Genomic DNA, 23,953 nt, shown 5'->3' on the forward strand with positions numbered 1-23,953 from the left:
AAGAAGAAAATAATAATTGCAAGGCTGGAGAGAGATAGTTAGGAACTTTAGAGAATGCTAGGACAGGGTGGCTCATGCCTTTAATACCAGCACCAGAGAGGCAGAGAAAGGCAGATGTCTTTGCTTTTGAAACCAACCCATTCTACATGGCAAGTTCCAAGCCAGCCAGTTCTTTAAATTAAATAAAAATTATGATGTACATTAGAAAAAATGCAAAATGCGGTACATATTTACCACCACCCTGGCTTCTGATGATTTCTTATGTCAGTGGGACTCTGAAGACATTGCCATCACTGCCTAGAACACACGTAAATTTGCTACGAAAGCGTTCTCATTGTCTTCATGTTTTTGCTCTTTAAGTTTCTTGGTCTCAGTTTTTCACATGTTTTAAATAAAGATTTTTATAATGTGGTTCCCAGGATGTCACCCCCAGGTTCCCCCAGACATGGATGCTATTGTTTTAGTAAGTGTCATCAATAACAAAGCAGTTGAGAAATATACTTAAGCCTAAGCTACAAAGGCCATTGTGTGTGTGTCTGGAGGGGGGGAATATACATGTATATGCATGTGTGTAGAGGTTAGAAGTCAGCCTTGGGTACCATTCCTCATAAGTCATTCACCTTCTTATTCTCTCTCTCTCTCTCTCTCTCTCTCTCTCTCTCTCTCTCTCTCTCTCTCTCTCTCTCTCCCCTCCCTCCCTCCCTTGCTACCCAGTGATTCCCCAGAGATATGCTTGCTTCCACCCCCCACCCCCACCTCCAGCCCTGGGATTACAAATACAGGCCCCATGCTAGGCATTTTACACATGGGTTCTGGAGATGAAACTCACATTTTACCTCCTCCTGCCCCGGACCATTTTTTTGAAACACATCTTATTTCCCCAACCCATGCCCCATGGACAGTCAAAGTTCAAAGACCACATCAGACAGTGATGAGCGCCTGCCTGAGGCTCACCTGTTTTCCTCTGGGATATGGAGGGACATGAACTGCAGAGGATCAAGACACTGAACCAGCCAGCCTTGGCGTTCACTGATTCGAGAGACATCCACCTTCAGGAACTGGTTGGGCATCCTGCTCCACAGGACGTGTGACAGGAACTGCACGTGCAGACGTGGAGGACACTGGGGCACGGGGTTTTTGTGCTCACTTTTAAACAATCCCGCTGAGAGAGGCATCACATTCTAGAGCATGGGAAGGAGAGGGGTGAGAAAAAGAATGGTTATTTCTCACGCCACTTGGGGCTCTGACTACACTGACTAATATTCTGCATTGGAAAGAGCTGGTGTAAACACGGTGTACTATGACGTAAGATTGGGTAGATACAAATAATAGAAAATTGGTTTAAATTTTCCTAAAAGAACAGAGCAAATGGAAAAAAACTGTGGTGAGAAAACAGCTGAAATTTCAGGATTTGGGGGCATGGAAACCAATTATGGAAGGTGTCTTCCCCATGCATAGGCCATGCAAGTATGACCAAGTATAAGCCTTCCTCCATCACGCTGCTTCACAGGGTTGGGCCAGAGGAAACTGGCAAGCCTTTGGGGCACCAAACAGCTTGACTAGAGAAGATTCTACTCTGCCCTCTTTCTCGTTATCTGCTCCCTGCCACCCCACCCCTTATGTCAAATACACTCTATCTAGCCTGTAGTATACAGGGATTGCTGAGTGTCTAAATCCACCCACCTCCCGTGTAAGCCAAGAACTTGACTTTAACCAGCATGGTTTATTTCTCCTCAACTTGGAATGGGCTGTCTCAGTCAGGCTTGATTCTTCTAGTTTCAGAAGGAAAAGCCTCTGCTTTGCTCAGAAGCATCATTTGGTCCCGTATGATGCTAACACCCTTCCTGCAACAGCAGCCCATGAAAACAACACAGTTGGCATCTCTGTCCCAACGTCAGCCTTTCTTTTCCTTTCCTTTGGAGAGCCCTGGGCTGCTTTCTATAGGCAGCATGCTTTCCTGTTATTTCTCATTTACTAAAGAGCTCAGCCACAGTTTTAGATACCTGGCAACATGCTAATGAACAAGCCAGACAAAACACTTGCTCTCTTACAGAGTCCAGTTCTCTTGTTGGAAAAGCAGATGAGAAGGCTACAGAGCAAGCCAAGACAGAGTCAGGGAAATGGGGCAGGAGCCCAGGAGAAAGGAAGGGCACCAGGAGGAAGCAAGCCAGAGAAGCCAAGGATGGCAGCTGCTTGTACAAGTGGAAGGCCATTTTAAGGCACCTGATTTTCATCCCTGAGGAAACACAGATTTTAGTGCCCTAAGCAATGGGATGCTGAGACCTGACTCATGAGGTAAAATAGTGGGGACCACTCAGATTTCAGGGTGATAAGGCAAAGAGTAAGAGTAAAGGAAAGCCCACTGGGAGATTGCTGGATCCATTTCCTGAGAATTCACAGAGCAGGAGCAAGGGCAAGGAAACTTTTTTTTTACCACACCCCTCTTGCCACACCCCTCTTGCCATGTCACCCTTGCATCCCTCCTTGAATTCACCATGGTACAGCTTCTCCCATCATTGAGTAGAAATTCTTCTGGTCCCTTCACCAAATATCCTCCTAGCTTAGACATCTACAAGTTCCCTCAGCTCAAGCAGCATTGATCATGTTGGGTCATCTTTGATCTGTGCGCTGCCTACTCAGATGCCACACACACACACAGTGGCCTCTGTGGCATACCTCCTCAGTTCTCCTACATTCCTGGTGGTTGGTTTCAACCTCGCTCGCAGATGCTCCTTCCTTAGTTGATGTAACTGGATTGATTCTCCATTCCTCCATCTTGTCCCTCTCTATATTAACATTATATCCCACTAATCCTCAAAGGAGAATCTCACTTACTCTTTGAATCACTAAAATCCTTAGTGCTTCGGTCTGTCTCTCTCTGTCTCCCTCTCTTTCCCTACTCTTCCCCTATCCCTATGTCCAATTATAGGCATGTATTTATATATGCATGCAATATATATATACATGTATATATATATATAAGTTTACTAAGAAAATATTAAGCATCGGGGGGGGGCAAGATTTTTATTTATGCTGTTTTACTCCACTCAACACTCAACCACATTTTACACACCTGTGCTTGTATAGTTTAACAAACATGCCAAGCAAGCTTCAGGTCACTGGCTTAACATGAAAACACAATCAACCACTTTCACTTACAGTGTGCCTGCCACCCCAACTTTGCAGTAACTGAGGCTCTTCCCTCAGTTTCAACATGCTCATCTGGCTGTGGTATGAACATTCCCAAATCACCCAAACTGGAATAAACTTTAAGTATCAGCCTTGTTTCCAGTGCCAAAATTAAATTAACTAATCTTATTAAACCAATTTGTTGTCAGGTCCCATCATGTTCTCCCAAGCAGCAGCATGAGCCCTTTAGTACCTCTCCATTAGGACTCTCAAGGACCTTATCACGGCTCCCGTGGAGACAGTATCAGGTCAGCAGTACACACTTATCAATGCCTGCTCTCGTTCTGCCTGGCACCCCCGTGGCTCCTACTAGTGTCTTTCCCCAGACAATAGTGCTGCATTCAACACTCCTCTTCAAATGCCAACAAACGCCACTACATAACACATGCCAGCTTGTCAGCGTAGGATGCACCATGTGCTTCTTGATCTGAACTTGTCACTCTCTACCCAGGCCCCACAGGTTGCATCAGAATGACCCTGCTTAAGCCACATCACTTTGACTTTCTTTAACCTTCTGTTTTCTCCCTCCCTCTATCAGGAGGATATTCCCCTACTGAATGCACCGTGAGAACCCTGATTAACAGGAAAGCAATCAATCTAAATTTCATTTCCACCTCCTCAACCCAGTACACATTGGCTCTTCTTCCATTTGTGTTACCAGGCAAGCCTGCAGATCATGCTCTCCTCAGTGCATGGGCTCATGGACTGCCATCTGGTTGCCACATCAAGGATGACTTTATTGTGTGCAATTTGGTGAGGTATTTTTTTCTCCCTAAGCTTTGTTTTATTGAACAATATATTTTTTAAAAACCCTCTTGAATTATGTTATCAAGTGATCTGAAAGAGGTTTTCAAATGTGGCAATTTTTCTTCTAAGTAATATCTATATTGGTGATAATAAGACACTGCATCCACTTTGGAAGTGCATGCTAGGCACTAATAGAAAATAATAGGAATGTATGAAGGATTCGGTCTTACTTAGATTTTATTATCATCTTAATACAACCTGAAGTCACTTGAGAAAAGGAAACCTCAGTTAAAGCTATTGATTCCAGACCTGGAGTGCTACCCCCAGCAGTCAAAAGCACTAGGGTTTGGTTCAGAGAACCTGGTTTTGCTTCCCAGCACTGACATTGCAGCTCACAACCATCTGTAACTCCAGTGTCAGAGGATATGATAGCTACTTCTTGCCTCCATGGGTACCAGGCACATGCAAGTATTGCACATACATACATGTAGCCAAAGCACATGTATATATATATAATATACATATATATTATGTACATATACATATATACACATGTATATACACACATATATACACATGTATAACATATATTATACATATACATATACACACATGTATATGTGTGTGTGTGTGTGTGTGTGTGTGTGTGTGTATATATATATAAAATCTCCACAATGGGCTCATCTAGTGTAGGAGAGCCCAGTCACACCACCATGGGCAGTAACAGCACTAGGCTCCTGGCCTGTCTGGGAAAGCTATCTATCTGAACAAGCCAGAGAGGAAGCCACTAAGCAGCCTTCCTGAAGGGTTTCTCCCCTGACTTTGCTCAGCGACTCTTGCCTGGAAGTATAAACTGAAATGAATCCTTTCCTCTCCTCTCCAAGCTGCTCTTGGTCAGAGTGTCTTATTATAGCAACAACAGAAAACTAAAACACAGTTTTTCTTACCTTTATTCTGCCCAACTCAAACTGGAAAACATTGGGACTTGTAGCTTGTGCAAAAACGGCAGGAAATAACTTTGTGCTTGGCTCCACCTTAAATAACAAGTGAGTGTGTGACTGTTAGTAAAGAAAGGAGACTAAGAAAGAGGCATATTCTCTACAACAATGAAGAGGTACATGACAGAAGACGACTAGAGACTTCTCTCCCATCTTGTGAGTATCCTGTCAATAAGTGCTGGCTTTACAAGAGCTTTGGAGGGAAATACTGTTAACTTTGAAAGGTTCATGAAAATATGCAACAGAAAATTGCACTCATTTCTGCTTTCCTTCTATGCCAATTTCTGAGGTTTGCTTGTTTGTTTTGTTTTGTTCTGTTTTCACCTTACAAAATGTGTTTCCCTTTAGCAGGAGCAAAAGCCTCAGGCTGTCTCTGACCACATACCTGGTAGTACGTGCTTAGCTCCTTGCCATTGGCAATGAACGTGAGCAGCCCGCTGGCAGCATCCACCACGCAGCCGATCTCCAGCCCACTGCTGTTGTTCCGTCCTTGCCCGGGGCTCATACTCTCTCCTGCACACACCATATAGCAGTTGCTGCGTTTGATGCTGAATTAAAGAGAAAAGACAATCCACATTTGGACCCTTTATATGGACACAGCTAGGACAGGGAGCAAGTGTATCTTGCAAACTAAGCCTAAAGTATGCTGTGCAAGCAACAAGCTCATGCTGTAATGGGAAAGATGCACAATGGGCCCGAGTCTGTGATACAGAGCAGTACTTCATTGACTGCAGGGGACAGTCTGCATCAGGTCTGCCGCATATCTAAAATTTTACACCCAGTGGAGACAGGCCAATGAGCTTGGCACCAAATTAGAATTGAACTTTACTTCCTCTGCCCCCCCAAAACAAAAAACAACAAAACAAAAATACTTAAACCAAATTGGACCCTGTTTTCCCTGAGGTTCAAAAGAGCTTAACTATTGAATAATCATCCAAATTTGAATTTTCACCTCTCCCCAAATGCTACCACTTGTTCTAAAACTGAGAGAGAATTTATTGTAAACCCTATAAAAAAATTCCCCAGGCAAATCCTATATTGATCCTGTATTCGATAATACATCTGACTGAAATGATGTGCCTTTATGGCTAATTTCTGGGAACACTACAAAGAAGAAGTGAGTAGATAACGCACACAGTAATGCTGACAATAAACTCCACCTTCACCAGAACCTTCACTGGAAAGCTCGATTCCGTTCTCTTTGCTTGCACTACAGCCAACACATCGCAAGACTAGCAAGGAAAGACCAGAGGCAGGCAGGGGGTGGGACAAAAACAAAAAGGCCGGAATAAAGTCCTTTTCGGATTGTCCAAATGCAAGTTGCATTTCTTTGCGCTAGGCACCCAGTACTCAGTGATTCTCCCTCATCCTGTTTCCAACCCTAACAACCTGTCAAGTGGAGCATTCTTACATGAATCAATGTTTTTCCTATATCGTTGCTCTTTGAAAATTAAATACATGCCATTTGGAGTCCCATGCTGATATCAAATACTCTTTAAGGTTTTTGCAAAAGCCCTCATCTGTCTGCAGTGCCAAGGGAGGGACAGCGCATTTCCCAGGTCACCAAAAATGATGGCTCAGCTGAAGAAGAAAAGCAACACTATGGAAGACTCTTTCTGAGACCCGTCATAGCAGGTCAGAGAGGATCGCATGGGCGCACAGGGTAGAAGCAAATGGGAGGATCTTCTCTTGTCTTATTCTGCAAGGAAGATGTCCTTCTCCACGTTTCTGAAGGTTTGGTTTGAGTTCGGTGTTTTACAAATGAGAAAAGATGGTACAGAAAGTGTAACTGACTTACCCGAGGCCACACAGCGAGTCAAGGGCAAAGCTGAGGAAAGAATCCACTGCTCCTCAGTTGGAGTTCAAAGGTGTGCCCCTGGTCAAACTCTAAGCTACCAGCCCACTCTGTGATCTCTCCTCCCCACCACACAGCCAGTCCCCAAGAGATTTACCGGACCATGGGCACTCCACCTCAACTCACCCAGTTCTCATCCACAATACAAAGGCAAAGTATTGGCAACTTAAGCACTTAGGTGCAACACATGATGAACATACAATTCTTACCACAGAGCACGAGTATTCTTATTATATGACTTTTTGCTCTTACTATATTTAGATTCCTTGCTGGTTTGTATGAATAGGAAAAGAGGTCACTGACATCAATGGCTTAATTACATCCTACAAATGGAAATATCCTGAGTACAAAATCCAAGAAACAAGAGTATCTAGGCCTATTGATTTTTTTTCAGACAGTGTTCTGTGTAAAACCCTGTAAGAACCAACCTCTCGTGCACTTTTCCTTTTTCATCTCCTAGAGTGACAGTCACTGTGCGTACTCTGTCCAAATCAAAGCCCGTGTCGTACTGGTGGAAGTCAGATGTGATCCAGCCTACCCAGACATTAGCAGGCTCTTGTCCAGGAAAAATCCTCACCGAGTAATAGTACTGTAGAGACAGGAACCCAGTGTTAGCAGGGTTAGGCAAGACAAGACAACACGTGAGTGACTTCTGAGCCTTTGGATTGCCCAAGAATACACATCTTCATTTAAGACCACAGGCAAAGGGGCTAGTGTTCAAAATGCATTAAATGGTTGTGAGTATTTTCTGCTCTTCCAGAAGACCAAGAGCCCATACTAGATGGCTTATCGTTGCCTATCACTGCAGCTCCAGGTGACTTAATGCTTTCTTCTGGCCTCTATGAACACCCCCCTAATACACACAGCCTTCCCAACTCTCTGTCTTGGTCTCTGTCTCTCTCTTCCTCTCTGTCTTTCTCCTCTCTCTTATACACAAATATATGAAATAAAAAATTAAGATTATCTGTGACAACATGAAAATAATGGGAGGTTTGTACATTCCTAAGTATGTGTGTGCACATAAACACAGGAATACATATATACATGCACATGTGTATGTAGATATATATATAAAAACTTTCAGTTCTTCAAATGTCTGCAAGCACATTAGAGTCTCACTTCCATCATGGCCTCCGCATATGTGTAGTGTCTCCTTTCTCTTATATATAACATTTCAAAATCAAAGCCACTGGTTTGTATCTAACATGACTATCAAACTCAAACACAAAGGAACCAGGGACTAGAAAGATGACAGTTCAGCAGTTAAAAGCATTTGCTACTCTTGCAGAGGACTTGGGTTCAGTTCATAGCACTCCCATCATAGGTGACAACCACCTGTAACTCAGTTCCAAGAGATCCAATGCCTTCTTCCAGTGTGTGTCCCCTATTACTACATTCATATCACGCACACATATACACACAGGCAAACACTTATATACATAAAATGAGAACAAATATTGTTTTAAACAAAGAATCAATATGCAACATGAACAACTATAATTTTTCCAATTTGTCATTCTGGATACATAGTTCTGAAAATTTAAAGTGGCAGGGAACAAAAGTTGGACCCCTTGCAAAGTACACTAAATGACCTGTGTCTCCAACCATTTGTTAAGATGAACTAACTATATTGACTTTGAAAAGTCCACTGGAGTTGTCAGCTTTCATCAAGAAACAGGATATCAAAGTCTGAACTATAGATGTCTGTAAAGACAGTTACTTCAAATAGCTCTCATTTCTTAACAGACATGACAATACAAGCTTTGCTTCAAAAATCTATCCCCAAAATATGCCTAAAAATATAAGCAAATGCTTATTTTTAAAATGCTATTCAGCTGAGTACAGCAGTACATGCCTGTCACACTTATACTACAAAAGTGGAAGTAAAAGATCATTAGTTTAAGGATCATCAGGTTTGACTACACAGTGAGATACTCTATCAAAAAACAAAACATGAGCTGGGGACAATTGGTAGAGTGTTTATCTATCGTGTGGAAAGGCCCAGATTCCATTGCCAGCACCACACACCCTGGGTGTGGTGCACATAGCAATAAATAATCCTAGCACTTAGGACAGGGAGACAGGAGGACCAGGAGTTTAAAGTCATCTTCACTACAAATCAAGTTGGAAGCTTGCTTGGGCTACAGGAGACCCTGCCTACCAAAAAGGAAAACAAAACGGAAAGAACTCTACTGACAACAATATTTCGAAATACAGCATTTGAGATGGAAAGTGCATCAAGTGCTTCAGACACATACTGTGGATGTCTGCATCAGGTACTCGTAGTCGTCCCGGTCGTCAGCAAGGACGTCTTCAGTGAGCCTCGCAGAATGGCTTGTGCTGTAATCTGGCTTTGTCCTTCTAAGTAAGAATCTGTAACACATGAGGGGAGAAATAAGTAACAACGACATGTTCCACCCACTTCGCGTGTGAGTTTATTAGCCAAATGGTCTTCAGAGGGGCAGCTTCTGCTGAGAGAAGTCTTTGCTTGTTAAAATGAAGCACTCTGACATCTAGGAGGTATATAGTGAGGGGACTCATTGTACGCCCTTTAATTCCTAAGGTGGTCCCCTATAACAAAAATTGGCCTGAACAGAGAGGCAAAAGTACTGCATTTAAGAAAAGCTTATCAGTGCAGGAAGAGATGCAACAGTAACCTGCCTCTCTGACCACAGAAAATAGTATTTAGAAGGAATGCTCACTAAGGACGTAAACATAGATAACTCTGAACAGGTGATATTTGGGCTCAAAAGTTAGAAAAACACACTCCTACAAAATATTTTGAAGATATTGAAAGATCAATTCTCAAATTCATATGGAGAAATAAAAAACCCAGAATAGCAAAAACAATCCTATACAATACAAGATCCTCTGGAGGAATCTCCATACTTGATCTCAAGCTGTACTACAGAACAACAGTAATTAAAATAGCATGGTACTGGCAAAGCAATAGGCCGGTGGATCAATGGAATCGAATTGAAGACCCAGAGATGAATCCACACACATTTGCTCACTTGATTTTTGACAAAGAAGCCAAATCTATTCGATGGAAAAATGATAGCATCTTCAACAAATGGTGCTGGTCTAACTGGATGTCTACATGAAGAAAAATGCAATTAGACCCTTATTTGTCACCATGCACAAAACTCAAGTCCAAGTGGATTAAAGACCTCAACTTAAAACCAGAGACATTAATTCAGTTAGAGGAAAAAGTGGGGAAGAGCCTGGGACACATAGGCACAGGAAACAACTTCCTGAACAGTACACCAACAGCCCATGCCTTAATGTCAACCATTAATAAATGGGACCTCATGAGGCTGAGAAGCTTCTGTAAGGCAGGAGACACTGTCAGTAGAACTAAGCGACAGCCTACAGACTGGGAAAAGATCTTCACCAACCCTTCATCTGACAAAGGTTTAATATCCAAAATATATAAAGAACTCAAGAACTTAAACACCTCAAAACCAAACAACCCAATTGCGAAATGGGGCTTGGAACTTAACAGAGAATTCTCAACAGAGGAATATCAAATGGCCAAGAAACACTTAAAGAAATGCTCGTCCTCGTTAGTCATCAGAAAAATGCAAATCAAAACGACACTGAGATTCCATCTTACACCCATCACAATGGCTAAGATCAAAAACTCAAATGACACCATATGTTGGCGAGGATGTGGAGAGAGAGGAACACTCCTTCATTGGTGGTGGGAATGCAAACTAGTACAACCACTTTGGAAAGTTATCTGGCGCTTTCTCAGAAAAATAGGAATAGGGCTTCCTCAAGACCCAGCTATCCCACTCCTTGGAATATACCCAGAAAATGCCCTATCACACAACAGTGACATATGCTCAACCATGTTCACAGCTGCTTTATACATAATAGCCAGAATATGGAAACAGCCTAAGTGTCCCTCAGTAGAAGAATGGACTAAGAAACTGTGGTACATTTACACTATGGAATACTACTCAGCTATTAAAAACAAGGAATTCCAGAAATTTGTGGACAAATGGATTGATCTAGAAATTATCATAATGAGTGAGTTCATCCAGAAACAAAAAGAGACAAACGGTATATACTCACTTATATCAAAACATTAGTCCAAGGGATACGTACCATGAAAAACTTTACTTACCAAAAAAGTGGGTCAGAGGAGAGGACATCCTATTGAGACTTTAGGCGAGAGTAGCATGGAAGAATAGGGAAATAGTAGGACCCACAGGGTCCTGGAAACCTACACAAAGAACTTTATGACAGGCAGATCTGGGTCCTGGGGTCCTCCTCAAACTAAGGCATCAGCCAAGGAGAATATAGGCATTAAACTTCGAACCCCTACCAAGACCTAGCCAACGAACATGATATTCTCCACTGTTGAGTGGAGAGTGAGATCTGACTCTCACACGAACTCTGGTGCCCCTTTTCTGACCATGTCCCCTGGATGGGGAGACCTGGTGGCACTCAGAGGAAGGATAGCAAGTTACCAAGAAGAGACTCAATATTCTAAGAGCATATATAGGGGGAGGAGGTCTCCCTCAATCACAGACATAGGGGAGGAGAGAAGTGGGGAAGTGGGAGGGAGGGAAGAATGGGAGGAAACAGGGGAAGGGCTAACAATTGAGATGTAATATGAATAAATTAATAAAAAAAACAAAAAAAAAAGAAAGAAAAACACGCTCCTCTGTTTAAAAACAAAAATCTTGTGTGGATGGATGAATGAATGAAGAGGAGTGAGAAGAATACTAAATGTCTTTATCCTTTACTACAGATTGTGCCACTTCATAACCACATAACTTGACAGAATCCTATAGCTAAACTCCGTGGTTTATACCTGAAGTACCAGCCCATGGAAGGCTAAAACGGGAAGACTGGCCTACGTTCCAGGACAGCCTGGCATACCGAGTGAGTCTGTCTCAAAACATCCAAATAAGAGCCTGGAGAGATTGCTTAGTAGGTAAAGTGTTTGCCACACAAGTTTGAGGGTCTGAATTCAGGCCATCAGCAGCTATTTAAACAGACAGGTGGAGAAGTACAAGCCTGGAATCCCGGAACCAGAGAGGCGGAGACAGGTAGGTTCCTGGAGCTCACTGGACGGCCAGTCTAGCAGAACTGGCAAGCTCCAGTTCCCTGAGAGACCTTGCCTCCAAAAATAAGCTGTGAGTGAGAAAAGTAATCAGCCAGGGATCCACCTCTGACCTAAACACACACACGCGCGCGCGCGCGCACACACACACACACACACACACACACACACACACACACAGTGTATAAGCACACAAACAGAACCCCACACTAGAAAAGCTATCACATATCTCACTATACCTTTGCTTTAGGCGTGAGGGCTTTTCCTGAGCATAATCCTTGTGGTTATTAAACTCTGGCTTGGGGGTTTCTTTGTCCTTGTCGATGCGGTCAGGCACCAGATGGCCATGAGCCGTCTTCATCAGAACCTCAAAGTCAGAGTCCACATCGTAGTCTTCCAGATCATTCTTGGGCCCATACAGGCCAGCGCCAGGGAGCCCTCCCGTCTTGGAGAAGACCTCAGCACACTCAATGGGCATGCTCAGCCGGTAAAACATGATGTCAGTATTGCTGTTCTGAGAACCAAAGGACTTCTGAGTGACCTTCAGGCATGGCGAACTGTCTATGGTGCCGTCTATTCTGGTCACCTAGCAGATGAAGAAGCCAGTCAGTTTTTGACTGTCAACCTGGCACAATGTAGGATCACTTGGGAAAAACAATTATCTAGGTTACGTTGGCCTGGGAGTGTGTCTATGAGTGATCTTCACTGGGTTGAGGTGGGAGGACTGGCCCACAGTGGGTCACACTGTTTCTCAGATGGGGAATCCTGGATTGTCTAAGCTTGGAGAAAGTGAGGTAAGCTCATGCATGCATGCAATCACTGGTCTCTCTTTCTAACTATGGGTGTGATATAACCAACTCCCCCAGACGCCCACTGCTGGGACTTTCCCTCTGTGATGAACTTGTCCCTGGAACCTGAGACCTGGAGCTATGAGCTAAAATAAACCTTTTTCCCCTAGCTGTTTTTGTCAGGGTGATTTAATCATAGCCAACAGGAAACAAAACTAAGATGCCATAGCTCCCATTCTAACCAGTGCTGTCAATCCCCTGGTCTTAACAATAACCAACACATTTCCTGTAGACTCTGAAGCAGCATTTTGTAGGAGATTAAGCTAGCACTGTGTTATGACTACACAGTCAGACCTATCTACGCATGGCTTTCATGTCTGTGATTCACCAGAAGACTCATGCAAAATATTTGAGGAAAACCGCATTTGTCCTGAATATGGCCACTTTCTTGTCACTAGAAATACAAGTATTTATATAGCATTCACATTGTATTGTATATTACAGGTAATTTAGAGACTTCTGGCATTGTGTAGGATGATTTGTATAGATTCTGTGGGAATACTATCATTCTGTGTAAGGAACATAGGCATCTGCAGATGCTGGTTTCCAAGGGAAGCATGCAACCAATTCCCTGTGGATACCTGAGGATGACTGTGATGATCAAGCGCTGCCCTAAATCTAGAGACAGACTGAACAGTGCACACATCCAGATCTACCCCAGCACTGTCTGCACATAAAGTGCTATCCTTTATCAGCCTAGTCAGCTACTGGATAAAGTGACCGACGAGAGAGCAATCCTTTGCTTAGATCCCATTACTGTGCAATGCACACCAGTCAGCATTTTAATAACACAACAACCATTGCTCACATAGAAGTTCTCATACATGAAGATAACCTCCTTCTAGTTCTGGGAAAAGTCTTGATTATTAAAGGAAAGGCAAACCTCAATGTGTTCATGGTTTGATGGGACCTGGAGGAACTGAGGAAGCCGCTTGCTCAGCCACATGGTGATGTCCCTATTTGTATTAACGGCAAATGGCTCATAGCCTTCTTGTAAGCCACAGATGGTAAAATACTTCAAGGTGCTGACGTCCTTTCCAAAGTTCATCCTGCCTACTTGTGCCACACCGAGGCTGCACACAGGGATGAATCCTAGAACAAAAACAGAAGCCACAATCTTGAGTAGTTCATACGAGATTCACTTAACATGGCACAATAAGCAGAATGCTTATTATCTACAAGTCCTGGCTTTGAGAAAACCATCAACCTAGAAAGAGCACAGCGTGCAATGAAGAAACCACTGAAATTATGAAAAGATAGGTCCTGACATTGTGATTTGCTAATCACAGACCTTGTAAAAAGCCCATTCCTCCACAAAACTACACTTTGTCCTCCAGGAATCTTGGAGTGGACCCCTCCATCGCTGCCTCCACAATCATCGGGTGTACATCCGTAGTTCACAACTGAAAGTGAGGAAGGACCAAGTGGAATGTGGCTCCCTTTGCACCATCCTTCAGCTGGACAAAGGGCTCAGTATGTCAGAATACCAGACACAGTCAATGCTATTGGCTTCTTTATGTATTCTTTATGTATTCTCAAGGAGAAAATGGCTGGAGGCAGAGATGGCTCAGAGGTTGAGAGCATGTGCTGCTCTTACAGAGGACCTGCGCAGAGTCCTGAGAACCCACATGGGAGATCACAGTCATCTGTAATTCTAGGTCCATGGGATACAGCACCTGATTCTGGGTTCCTTGAGCAGCAGGTACATGTGGCACATACACATATGTGTAGGCAAAAAACCTATACATACAGAGAACAAACACAAAATTTAAACTGTTCATAGCTACTCTGATCTTTGAAGAGATTTTTTTTCCTCCTGGGATGAGTTGAGAATAGGTGGAAGAAAAAAATATATATATGTTTGTGTGAGAGAACATATCTGTAAATACATGTATACATGCATATATGTGTATATTATGTATTATACATAGTCATATGTGTACATATACAAATATACTATGCCAAAGTTATATGAACACATAAACACATCACAAAAACATATGCAGTCAGTCACACACATAGCAATGACCAATGGGACAAAAACTAATAAAATACCTAATAGGCTAATGTAACAAAAGGAAGAATCGGCTAATCACTCCATTGGAGGTTATACTGCCGTTTCTCTGAGATCTTCGGAACCAACTGTTGAGAGTGGTAGTATTATTATTTTTTGCAACAGTTGCAGGATGTCACTTTCAAAGGGGAACGTATTCTTTATACTCCTTATTTCTCACCATGATCTTTCACATTAATGTTGGGCAGGCAGCACCCAAGCAAAGTCCATTTGGATACAGAGCATGGCTCAGAGGGTCCAAGTAGATCCCACAGGAAAGCGACACTCAGTTAACTCTGTCACTAGGATTCACACTTCTTGGATTGTTGGAGGTACTGGCAGTGGAAGCATTAGACAATGCTCCCATATCAGCAAACAATAAAATTCACATCAATGAGTCCCCATATGAGACAACCCATCCCTTGTGCTAAAAGGCAGTAAAAGTCATGTCAGCAACCCACCCTCCCCCCATGCTGAAGAGATGTCTCAGTGGTTAAGAGCACATATGCTCTATCAGAAGACCTGCATTCAGTTTCCAGCAGTCACTTGGGGCAGCTTGAAGCTGCCTGTATCTCTAGCTCCTGGCCTGTGATCAGTGGCACACTCTTGTCTTATACATGCATAGACATAAACACATATACACACAAAAATATAATAAAAATAAATCTAAGCCACACATGGGAGTGGCACATGCCTCTAATCCAAGCACTCAGGGGGCAGAGGCAGACAGGTCTCTATGGGTTCGAGGCCAGCCTGGTCTACAAAGAGAGTTCCAAGGGAGCCAAGGTTGTTTTATGGAGAAACCCTGTCTCAAAAAACCAATAAACAAACATACAAACTAATAAATAAAATTTAAAAATAACGATTTGTTCCCACTCCCAGTCTGTTACCATCAGTATAAATGCAAAAGAATAGCTGTGCAGTGGTGCTGCCACCAAGGATGCGGACAGCACACATCCTGCTGAGCACCAAGGGGTGGTAATGATTACTTTGTGGTTAACTCTGAGTCAACTGCAGCTGTTCCTGACAGCCATGCTCCAGCAGTCAGGAAAGTTGTGGCAAATAAGGGTCCCTGGAGAATCAAAGGGATGGACAGGATAAATAGAACAGATGGAAGACACTTGAACGTCATTTGTGCCGGTTAGAAAGTGTAACCCACCATCTGGCACTACTGAAGAGACAATAAGGCAGGGTTGCCTCCTTGGACACCAAGTATTATTTTTGATCACCGTGTTTATGGAAGAATTATCGGCTGATTAAGACACTAGAGACTTGCAGATATCCCCACGGTAGACCTTTGGGTGTCAATTGTGCTTCTCTGACTTTTGTTGTGCATTTAATGTAGTTTCATTTTTTAAAAAAATTAAGATAACTAGTGGTACATACAAAGATTTACATATTGAACAAGACACTAAGTCTCTATTCACAATTCTACATTGCTTTAATAATATATGTGTATGTATATGTCATATGGAATAAATATCTAGACTTTGAAAGTTTATCCCTCAAAGGTTTATTTACACATAGGAAAAGAGCCACATACATGTATTTTGTAGAACAAGCACTCTGTTTCCAGGCAGGAAAACACCAGAGCGATAGTGGAAGACACACACTGTCAATCCTTGGCCTCCATAGATACCTGTAAATACACACATACACACACACACACACACACACACACACACACACACACACACACAACCACTATAGAATAGAGCAGGAAATAACAATAAAACTAATATAGCAATTGTAAAAAATACAATCCTTTTAGGTGAAGAGTACACAAGAGTGACTATGCCATTTCTTATATTCTTTTAAGTTAACATTTCTCAAAGAGTTGGTAAAATAATCAAATTCCATTTAAAATGTTTATGTCTTTGAATAGTTGTTTTGGGGGGTCAGGGGTTTGAGACAGGGTTTCTCTGGGTAGCCTTGGGTGTCCTGGACTTGCTTTTAGATCAGGCTGGTCTCGAACTCAGAGAGATCTGCCTGCCTCTACTTCTCCAAGTGCTGGGATTAAAGGCGTGTACCAACGTGCACAGCTCAATAGCATTTATAGTGAGCTGAAAAGAGATTTATTTTTCATAACATCAAGTCTTTATGAAGATACATATACCAAACATCAAATTTCTCTTGACTTTTATATAATTTTGTAAAATGTTTATATTTTAATATTATGTGTATTTGTGTGTGCCTGCATAAATTTGTGTTTACCACATGTGCCCAAGTGCCTACTGAGACCAGAAGAGAATGTCAGATCCCTTAGAACTAGATATACAGAGATACAGGTGGTTATGAGCCACCTAACATGGATGCTGGGAGTTGAATTTGGGTCTTCTTTGAGAGCAGTAAGTACCCTTAATTGATGATAGATAGGGACTTAGTCCAGAGTCCCTAGTTTGTTTATTTTCTGTTCCTGGTTACTTTCTCACCTCAAATACTAGTGTACTTGTCCCAGCAAATATTTAGTAAATACCCAGAGCATGCTGTAGCTGCTCTAGCTGGGGTTATAGCTGCAAACAAATTCAAAAGAGCCCTTATCTGAAGGCACTTATCAATGAACACAAAACACATAAAATATAAAATAAGTAAATAAGAACAGAGTCGTGGGAGTGGAGCTGGGAAGATGGCTCCATGTCTAAATGTGCTAGCTGCACCAGGGTGAGGGACTTAGTTGAAATCCCTAGCACTCACATAGGAAGTGGATCGGACCACACCTTTAACTCCAGAGTGGCAAAGACAAAGACAAGAGGATTCCTGAGGCTTGTTAGCTGCCAGCTAGCTTCCAGTTCAGTGAGAAACCATGTCTCAGGGAAATAATATCCCAACACAATGAAACAGGTTTCCCATAAAGCTTTGTGCACACCCAACATCTATAAAATGTTGGCTCCACTTTCCTGTCCTTTGCATTTGTGTTCTTCTAGTCAGTTACCTCAGTTGACATTCTACCAGTAAAGGAGGCTGATGATATATTTCTAAAGGAAGTCTTTCTGGCACTGAGTCTTAGCATAATTAACACAAATGAGCTCATCTGATTCTATCAGCCTGAGCCATGCCCACTCTATTTGTAAATCTGTTCACACAGTATATACATCTTTGGTGAAGTTGCAGATGGCTTGGATGAGTCTTTGCTTTCCCTGGTGCAGGGCTCTGGCCCCACAGCAGAGTGTGTGTGAGAGACATACAAGTACAATCTAGAAGCTAGCAGTCACTGGGATGTGAGACAAAGCATAGCCATGGGCTAGAGCCAAAGGAAGGTAGAGAAGACTGTAAGCATTTCCTAAGGATTAGCAAATAAATTCAAATAAATTCATTCGTTAACCTTCCTGAAATACAGACAGAAATCCACATATACAACCCCAACTAAATGGGACAAATTTCATCTCATATAAATTTGAATTTGGGGTTAGAAGAAAAGAAAAACTAATGCTCCCTTGTGGTCAATGGGGTGCTGATAATTTGTGACAGTTTTCTCATGTGTTACTTAATATTAATCCTATTAATTTTCCTGGTGAGATAACAACCAATGTATTAAGTCATTTTCTGAGGTCTAACAATTAAGAGGATGTCATGGGTTGTGTACTAATTAGTACTAATCCTGCATTGGGTTCCACTGCAGCATCTGTTACTCTTGAGTCTCCCCTCCTTTTCCACACACCCTCCTACCTCACTCTGTGTCCTTCCAGCCCCCATACTCTCCTTTTGCGTTTTATGTCTCATGTGTTCTAAAACCTTCTTCCTCGCCCTTTCATGATTCCTTCTTTAGTTTCAAGACCCACATACATAACTAAGACCTGTGTTCATACATATGCATACCTAAAAACATTAAACACCAGGGCCCACATATGAGAAAGAATATGTGCTATTTGTCATTCTGAATCGGGGTGAATTTTCAGTTCTGCCCATTTTCTTCCAGAATTCATTTATTTTTTCACATCTGCATACAACCCTATTGTGTAAATGCACCATATTTTTCACATCTGCATACAACCCTATTGTGCAAATGCACCATATTTTCACTATCCACTCATCAGTTGATGGACATCTAGGCTGACTCCATTTCCTGGGTATTGTGAATGGGGCAGCAAAGAACCTGGATGAGCAGGCGTCTCTATGGTAAGACGAAGAACTGTCTGGGAATATCCCAAAAGCAATATAGCTGGTTCCCATGGTAGTTTTATTTTTAACGTTTTGCAAAACCTCCACACTAATTTCTTTGTGGTAGAATCTACTGACAGAATGGAACTTAAAAGTGTCAACTTCCCAGGCAAACAGAAATCTACATGACAATGAGAGCTACTTGGCTTTAGTCATCTTTGTCACCCTAGACTGTGTGAGAGAGAGAAGGGGGGGGGGGCTAAACCATGTCCGATTCTCATTCCTCTTTTGTGAAGTTAATGGATAAGAAAATGCTCTAAGCCACCTATGAACCAAGGATATCCTGAGTGAAAAGTTAATGCCATAGAACGTCGTCTTAGTGGCCACCATTTGCTTTGTTTTACACATAAACATCTCCACCTCATCAAAAGTCTACCTGAGTAGTGTCGATGCCATTTCTGCTGGGATAATCTCAAGGGTGTCTGATCAGATCAGTCATGTGGCACCCAGCAACTTATAGCCGTAACTCATATGCCCACTCACCCTAAAACCACTGTCGGGCCTGGTCGGACAAACAGCTGCATTGTCCCGGAAACACAAACGACAGGAGAAGACCGTAGCTCTTACCGTCACCAACATCAAAGTCCTTGAACGCCAGCTCAGAGCCTGAGTCATCCAGCAGGATCTCGCCGTTCAGAGTGAACATCATGGTGTGTTCGCTCATGTCAACCATGCAAACCCACGACATCACCTGCTTGCCAAGAGCGCCCATAGTGTTCGTTGCCCTGGTGCCACCGCTGGGCCTGTGGAAGGGAGAACAGTGCCTTGTCACAGAGTCACACAGAGGAGCAGCAGTAGGATCACCTCAGTCGGAACCACCCATCGAGGGCCAGTCTGGGGTTAGAGGGGTGTCCGGGAGTCTAAATCCCTATAACATGAACAGAGAGTGAGGGATTGTGAACAAACCAGATACTATGGCATGCTTTTCAGAGCTGGCCTGGCCATATGCACTATGGCTTTTATAACTTACTTTTATAAACTATAGTGAATGCTTCTCATGATGTAGGTTTTTTTTCCTCACTCTCACGTGTACAAACAATTAAGAGCTGAGAATCAAGCTAGGTACCAACCACTTAAAAAATATATGCCTTTAATCCCAGCACTCTGGAGGCAGAGGCAGGCGAATCACTGTGAGTTTGAAGCCAGCCTGACCTACAAAGAGAGACCAGGACACCCAAAGCTACATGGAGAAACCCTGTCTCAAAAAAAAAAAAAAAAAAAAAAAAAAAAAGGAAAAAAGGAAAAAAAAAATCTCACATGTGCCTCTCTCAAAATAAAATCCCTCTTCTCGGGACCACTGTTGATGCTACTTAAACAAAAATGGAATTCTGGAAACTTCTTGGTTCCTTTGTAATATCAGCAAAGCTTCAAATCACACCTAAAAATACTCTGAAGATATCTTTGAAAATAACAAACCCCAAACCCAGCACCGACACCAGCCCATTTATATACAAAGCAAAATGCCTAGTATAAACACACTGGGATACAGAGTTTCAAAAAATGTGAGCTTATGAGCTTGTGATACAGTAATTTATAGGTAAAAAATTAGTCATGTGACTTATTTTGTCACATGAATCCTTTAAATTTATTGGAAGTACCACTTTCATTGTGATTTGTATATATTGCATTACTACATTTGTGTAAATACTAAGAAAATTGTTCTTTTTTAACATAGCAAGTTTTTATTGGTTTTTTGACATTTTAAATTATGTTTCTTTTTTAACATGTACATTTATATTATTAGGCATGAATAAAATAAACTACATACAGTAGGAAGAACCATGAGACAATCAGGAATTATATAAATGTTACATTCATAGCGATTTGGCTATTTGTATTTGGCAAACTTGAAGTAAACCTCTTTCCTATCTTGTTGAGTCTAAATTTCTGAATGAAAATCAATATCAATCATATCGCATCTCTATTAGTTCTTAGCTGGTTAGGGGTTAAACGATTTTAGATAAAATTATTCTTAATGCAACATATTGCTTTAAATTTTAAAAACTAAATTATGCATCAAAAAGCATTGCAATTCAAAATTCCCCTAGCATCTCTGTTGTCTCCTTACCCTACCTGTGTCCCCAAGTTGAACATCTTTCCTTGTCTTTAGTCTGCTTGGTGCAGAGAAAATGGAACTTCAATTTCTGAAGATAATTTCTTACTCTGGTTCACTGTGCCTAGTCAGCAAGAATGAAGCCAACACTGCCTTGTTTGTTTCTTTGTTTGTTTTAGATAAGGTATCTCTATATGAAGCCTAGGTTGGAAATGAGCTTGTGATCCTCCTGCCTCAGCTTCCTGGTGCTAGGACTAAGGTATACACAACAAGACTGGCTTTTTTTTTTTTTTAACCACGTCTAATAGACAAGGAAGACTTGTCTCTTTGACAACTGAATCTGTAGGGCAGGGAAAAAGTATTGCGGTAACTGTAAGGACATGTCTAGGATCTGCTGTGAGTTTAGCAAGGAATGGCTGGGGTTTGAGCATCTGCACATACAAGCAGGGGATAGGCCAGGTCTTAGTAAAGCTACTCACCTTAAAGCCGTCAAAAGCAAAGGCACGTTCATCAGAACCTAGTTCTAGATCCGGTTGGCATCCTGGCCTGCTCCAGCCCACCCGCATGTCTCCAGCAGTGACAGTCTCAAATTCAAAGTACCAGCGCCCGGCCTTCACCGCATAGGTCTTCTCTGCCCTGAAGATACGGAACCTCTCCCCAGTGCCACTGCACACCTCGGCTCTTGCTGCTGTGGGTTCGAGAGACTGGAGATCATTGTGTGGGAAGTTCAGAGAAAAGCAGGTTTTGAGCTAAACTCAGTCATAAAACCCACAGGGTGGCTGACTGCCCCACTCCACACCCTCCCTTGCATCACCATCTACCCTCAGGTCTGTTAGGTAGTGCATCCAGTACAGAGGAAAGCCAGGCAGGTCACTGGGTTCCTCCCCAGCTTTCCCAGGAAGCCCTGCCATCCCTTTCAGAATGCAACTACCTTTGGAGAAAGGAAGCCATCAAGTCCTGGGTTTAGAACTAGAACTGGAAAACTACAAGACTATTTATCAAAAGAAATAAACTGTTCTGGAGAAGAAGAAGAAAAAAAAAGAAATGAAAACAAGCAATCTGACCCAAAATGCATTTGGCGTGTGATGAAGTTCCAAACACATGAGCACACACACCTGCAGGCTGGCTTCAGGGACAGAGATCTCCCTCAGCTTCAAGCACAGGGCGCTAGCAAGGTCAAGAAATCACAACCCCATCAAAGACACATGCTGTGCTTGATTCATGGAGCCTTTGATAAATGATGCTTATATTTTAATAATAAATAGAATACATGACATTAAAAAAATGAACCTGCCAGGTGTGGTGGCACACACATGTAATCCCAGCACTCAGGGAGGCAGAGACAGGTGGATCTCTGTGAGTTCAAGGTCAGCCTGATCTACAGAGTGAGTCCAGGACAGCCAAGGCTCACAGAAAAACTCTGTCTTGAAAAACAAAAACAAAAAAATGAACCCTTTAGCTGGTAACTTTTTCCTGTACATGATCAAGGCTATTGGGACTCAAATCAAGAAAGATGGAAAATAGATATGATCAAAGACTGTATTCCCTGGACCCAGGGAGCTGGGACTGGATGGGTACATGATAACTGATCAGACAAGATCAGACAAGATCTAATGTCCAATTTTCTCACCAGGCCACAGGTATGGAGGCTACCAACCACTAGAGGGCAGTAAGAACCTAACTACGTATGAGAATGGTCAATTAATTACACCTAGCAGCAAGGAAGGCAGCTTTCGTTTCTAAAAGTCTTATCTAGAATGTGCCAGGTGTATTTATATCATACTTTAAAAATAATTGGTACTGAATCAACCACTCTTTCAACTTCCTGGTATTACATTTAATAAAGTAATTCAAATCCAGATAAAAATCTTGTAATGAACAAGAGCACATTCCACCTTCAGACGCCTCAATACATCATCGGGAACAATAACTCCTAAGGCACCACAACTCAAATACTGATGTGAGGTTCATTCGAAATATATGAGCATTCTCCTGAAAATGACGAACAAATTACAGCTATAACCGATTGCACAGAGTTGGACTCAAGTTTCACAACCTTTTCTGCTTTTAGCTTGATCAAATGTAAGCTGCAACAGAAGAGTTAGTTACAAACTGATGCTTTAAAACAAACAAACAAACAAACAAAAACAACTTATTTATCGTTATTAGTGTGGGGGCGACAGAAGGCAGCTGTGTGAAGTCTGTTCCCTCCTTCTATCTGTATGTGGGTTCCAGGGATTGAACTCTGGTCTTCAGGCGTGCCCAGCAGTGTTTTTACTCACCTCTCAGGCCATAGATTCACACTTTTAATTGTATCTAAGGAATCACCAGACTGATTTGGTCTCATAAAATCTTTTCCACCTTTTAATCTCCACTTTAGAAAAAAATAAATTAAAAAAATCACAGTTTTTTCTAAAGGCTTCCCAACTACATCCCCCCCCCCACCTCCAAGCATCCTCCCCCTCCAATCTGTCCCCTCTTTCTGTTACCATAGTTACATTTCTATGGTAAACTGGGATGGCATAGCAAGCTCACGGGGCTGGTACTCCCTGCTTAACTATCTCCACACTTCCTAGCCAGGGTTTCCATATATTCCATTTTTTGCCTTAATTATTCTTCTATCATTCATGGGTGTTGTCCCCCAACCTGTGTTCTATATTTAGCCCAAGGATGGAACCACGCCTCAGGTATTTCCATGTGCAATTGTGCCACACATACTCTCTGTTGTGATGCAAATGTCTCATTCTGATCTCCTATGTTTTGATCCGTTCAGTGTCTAACTCTGAAAACAGTGTCTCCTCTAAATAACGCCTCACACGGGTGAGTTAATTTTTGTCCTTACTTTCTGTAATGTGCAACCGAATCTCTACCATGAGGAGGCATGTTGCTAGGCTCAAGGGTGTACCCATACATGAGAAACATGGCACAACACAACCATTGCCTCATCGTTCACTGCTCATGGGACTTGGGATGAG

At 42.3% G+C, this 23,953-nt stretch overlaps 1 protein-coding gene across 1 annotated transcript in view; it reads right to left on the bottom strand.

Moving 5' to 3' along the window:
• Positions 1-23,953, bottom strand: part of Ryr2 (ryanodine receptor 2) — a 561,576-nt gene that overhangs the window by 185,957 nt on the left and 351,666 nt on the right. The window contains 10 exon segments of the mRNA XM_051151477.1: positions 955-1,181; positions 4,884-4,970; positions 5,320-5,482; positions 7,218-7,378; positions 9,048-9,162; positions 12,106-12,452; positions 13,598-13,806; positions 19,493-19,601; positions 19,603-19,668; positions 21,458-21,666. Coding sequence (XP_051007434.1) covers positions 955-1,181; positions 4,884-4,970; positions 5,320-5,482; positions 7,218-7,378; positions 9,048-9,162; positions 12,106-12,452; positions 13,598-13,806; positions 19,493-19,601; positions 19,603-19,668; positions 21,458-21,666 — 1,693 coding nt within the window.

This window comes from Acomys russatus, chromosome 9 (assembly GCF_903995435.1).
Source record: "Acomys russatus chromosome 9, mAcoRus1.1, whole genome shotgun sequence".
NCBI classification, from domain to species: Eukaryota; Metazoa; Chordata; class Mammalia; order Rodentia; family Muridae; genus Acomys; species Acomys russatus.